Consider the following 3,111-nt stretch of genomic DNA (forward strand, 5'->3'; position numbering starts at 1 on the left):
ATACATATAATATATATATATATATATATATATATATTATATTAGTTATTTATATTAAAGTTTTATTAGTTATTTATATTAAAGGATCCATAATACATCAAATAAACTTGTAATACAGATTCAGTAAATCACAGTTACACGTGATGTACCTGTTAATTATAATTTCATTCAATTACAATGAACAATATAATTGTAATATAACACATGTGTTATATTACAATTAATCATACTAGAGAATAAATTGAAATCGGAAATAGACTGCGGTATGCAATGAGCATTTCACCCAATGTCGTAAAAACGATATTATGTGTAGACAACACAGGCAATCGGCAACGTCCTAGAAACAATTGCAAATGGAAATGCTCGATTACGCGATTAAGATAGTGAGGTGCTAGTTACTTAGCTACTCTAGTGTGTTAAGTATGCTTTTAATTTTAACTAATAAAGTTGGATGTCGGCAAAAAATGTATTTTATCTTCAGTAACTTTTAGCAATAACAGCAAAATTTGAACCCATAATTGATATTAAATTGAGCTTTGGCAGCAACAACATTAGCTGTCCCTATTATATATAGAAGGGCACATTTTAGCTGCCACAGCTATACTTTAGTTGCGTTGGCTAATTTTTTCTCTGCACACGCAATGCTCCGAATGTATCATGAGCCAGTATCATTTCTCCGAAAATGTATTAGAGAAGGGATGACACACTGGAGACACCGGAGCAATGTCTAACGAATATTCGAAATAGAACGGTTTTTCCTACGGTATCGACAAGATGTATCGCTTATATTAGAGAGAGAAGAATCTGGAAGTCACGGTCGTGCATCGCACATACATTTTCCACGTGCTAAGTTATCCAGCCAATTAAAATGCCGGTCGAAGTGCGGTTCTTTGATTATCAGTGTAATAAAGTGTGAACTGAATAAAGTCTTAGTCTCATTTATATATATTCAAGAACAATTATTAATTTGAATATTCTGAACACTATCCACTATTATGGATTCATATCTTACAATACTGTTGATTTATGAATAGTATATTCAGAAATTATTTTCGACAAGATTGGCGTCACTATCTTCGTGTTTGACTGGTAGAATCTGCTGATATAAGACAATCTCGATCAAATTTTGAATAACTCAATCGATAATCAATTAAACTAGCAGAATTGTTTAAAGAAAACTTTCTAATTATATATCCGTTATCCTTAATGTAATCTTTTTCATGTGTTAAATTAATAATTAAAATCAATAATTTTATCTTGTTGAAATTGCAAATATTATTTGATAAGCTGGGTAAATAGAATTTAATTAAAGTCATTTATATTATGATATAAAACTGATGAATAAAACTGATAGCAAAAACCGAGCAGTGTTTGTCATCTTATAAATGAAAATATTCATTATTATAAATAATAAAGATATAAATAATAAGGATAAATAATAAGGATTTTTTTTTCTGTAAGTTTGCTATCGGGCAGATTCAATATGTCACATATTTTGTGTTTTGTAAAATTTAATTTGATTGCTTTGGACTATTTATGATCATACTTGATGACAAATTCGTATTAAAAATCCACGTTTTTTTGTTGTAAATTATTAGCAATGCAAATTAAATTACACGCATACAATTACGTTAGAAACATATGTATAAGATTTAAAATGTATGAAACATATTATCTATTATAATATTTGATTAAATAATTACTTTCATCGTATACATTATGGCTACAATGATGTCACAATTTCTTTTGAAAGTTACACAAATGATTGTCTCATTTCGTTTTCTTACAATAAATTTTACATATGATAGGATTTCAATAAAAATAAAAACTTCGGTTTATATAAACACGTAGTTACATTATTAAAACTCGCAGTAAACAATAAAAAAATTTTTTGTTGATAGTAGAGTTTAATGTAAAAATGGAAGAAATTATTATGTATAATAATAATAATAATAATAATAATAATAATAATAATAATAATAATAATAATAATAATGTTATACTATCATTGAGAATGACGCAAATAAGTAACAGTCTTTAATGAGAATGTTGTATACAATAAACATTGTTAGATTACAGAAGAGGTAAGATTGCAATGTATAAAAAACATGACAACAATATTTAACTTCATTATATGAATTCTGTAGCTTCTGAAGTTATACAAGTTATACAAGTAATAATAAATAGTGAGATGTAAAAACAATAATTTAAAATTTAAACATTCAACAAAACATCCTTACCATTAACTGTATTCTAACAAGATGTGTAAAGTATATTACAATTCTTGGCACTTCAAATCACCTTACAAATAAATTCTCTTATTACATAATAGAAAATTCACGTTTAATAAACGTAAAAAATCAAGATAGATTTCAAAAATTATAAATGATAATTTTTTTATACTGTTTCAGTTACTGTATTAATAATATAAATTGACATAAGTATGTACATCGCAGGAGACCAGTTGAGAGATGATACGCGAACCATAGATACAAAAAGTTTGCTTGGTTCTGCAATAGAAAAATACAATAGTATTATAATAAAATCACTTTCTCCGATTTTTAATAGATTTAATCAAGATTGGCGTATAGGTGAGCATCTGATCTAAAAATATATAAAATATCGTTTTCTTATAATAAAATTTTTTAGAATAAGTTTAAAGTAACATAACTATTTCTCTTTTATAGAACCTACAATGAAACATTATTGGGCTGCATCCTTTTTATTACCAGTCGGGTCTATTCTTATTTTTGCTATGGTTGTTTTGTTAATGGTAATGACTATAAATTTATTATAATCATGATCGTTTTTTATTAATGAAATTTTTAATGAAAATTTATTGAAATTTTAAATGACAATTATAGGTATTGTTCAAACGATGTCCTCATATAATAGCCGCGATTGTTACTGCAATGCTCACTATCATTATCTTAACAATTATATTGTCACTTAATCATGATCCAGTTTATATTTAATATATTTATATCAAATAATTGCATATACTGTTACATAAATCTTTCTTCCATATGTACATTGAACTGGGAGTTTATAATTAATAATATATATAATATATATATAATAATATATATAATAATATATATAAGAATTTTT

At 25.7% G+C, this 3,111-nt stretch overlaps 1 protein-coding gene across 2 annotated transcripts in view; it reads left to right on the plus strand.

Annotated features, from left to right (window-relative positions):
• LOC108688470 overlaps positions 1–2,975 on the plus strand; it is a 5,483-nt gene extending 2,508 nt beyond the window's left edge. Inside the window, exons 2-4 of one of the 2 annotated variants that reach the window (XM_018194740.1) lie at positions 2,412–2,591; positions 2,688–2,773; positions 2,865–2,975. In XM_018194740.1, coding sequence (XP_018050229.1) covers positions 2,444–2,591; positions 2,688–2,773; positions 2,865–2,975 — 345 coding nt within the window. In that variant the 5' untranslated portion in view covers positions 2,412–2,443. Of the gene's footprint in view, positions 1–2,411; positions 2,592–2,687; positions 2,774–2,864 lie in introns of those variants that run through there. The other variant, XM_018194741.1, reaches the window with a different exon arrangement.
• Positions 2,976–3,111: the final 136 nt, after the last annotated feature.

This window comes from Atta colombica, unplaced genomic scaffold (assembly GCF_001594045.1).
Source record: "Atta colombica isolate Treedump-2 unplaced genomic scaffold, Acol1.0 scaffold233, whole genome shotgun sequence".
Lineage (NCBI taxonomy): Eukaryota > Metazoa > Arthropoda > Insecta > Hymenoptera > Formicidae > Atta > Atta colombica.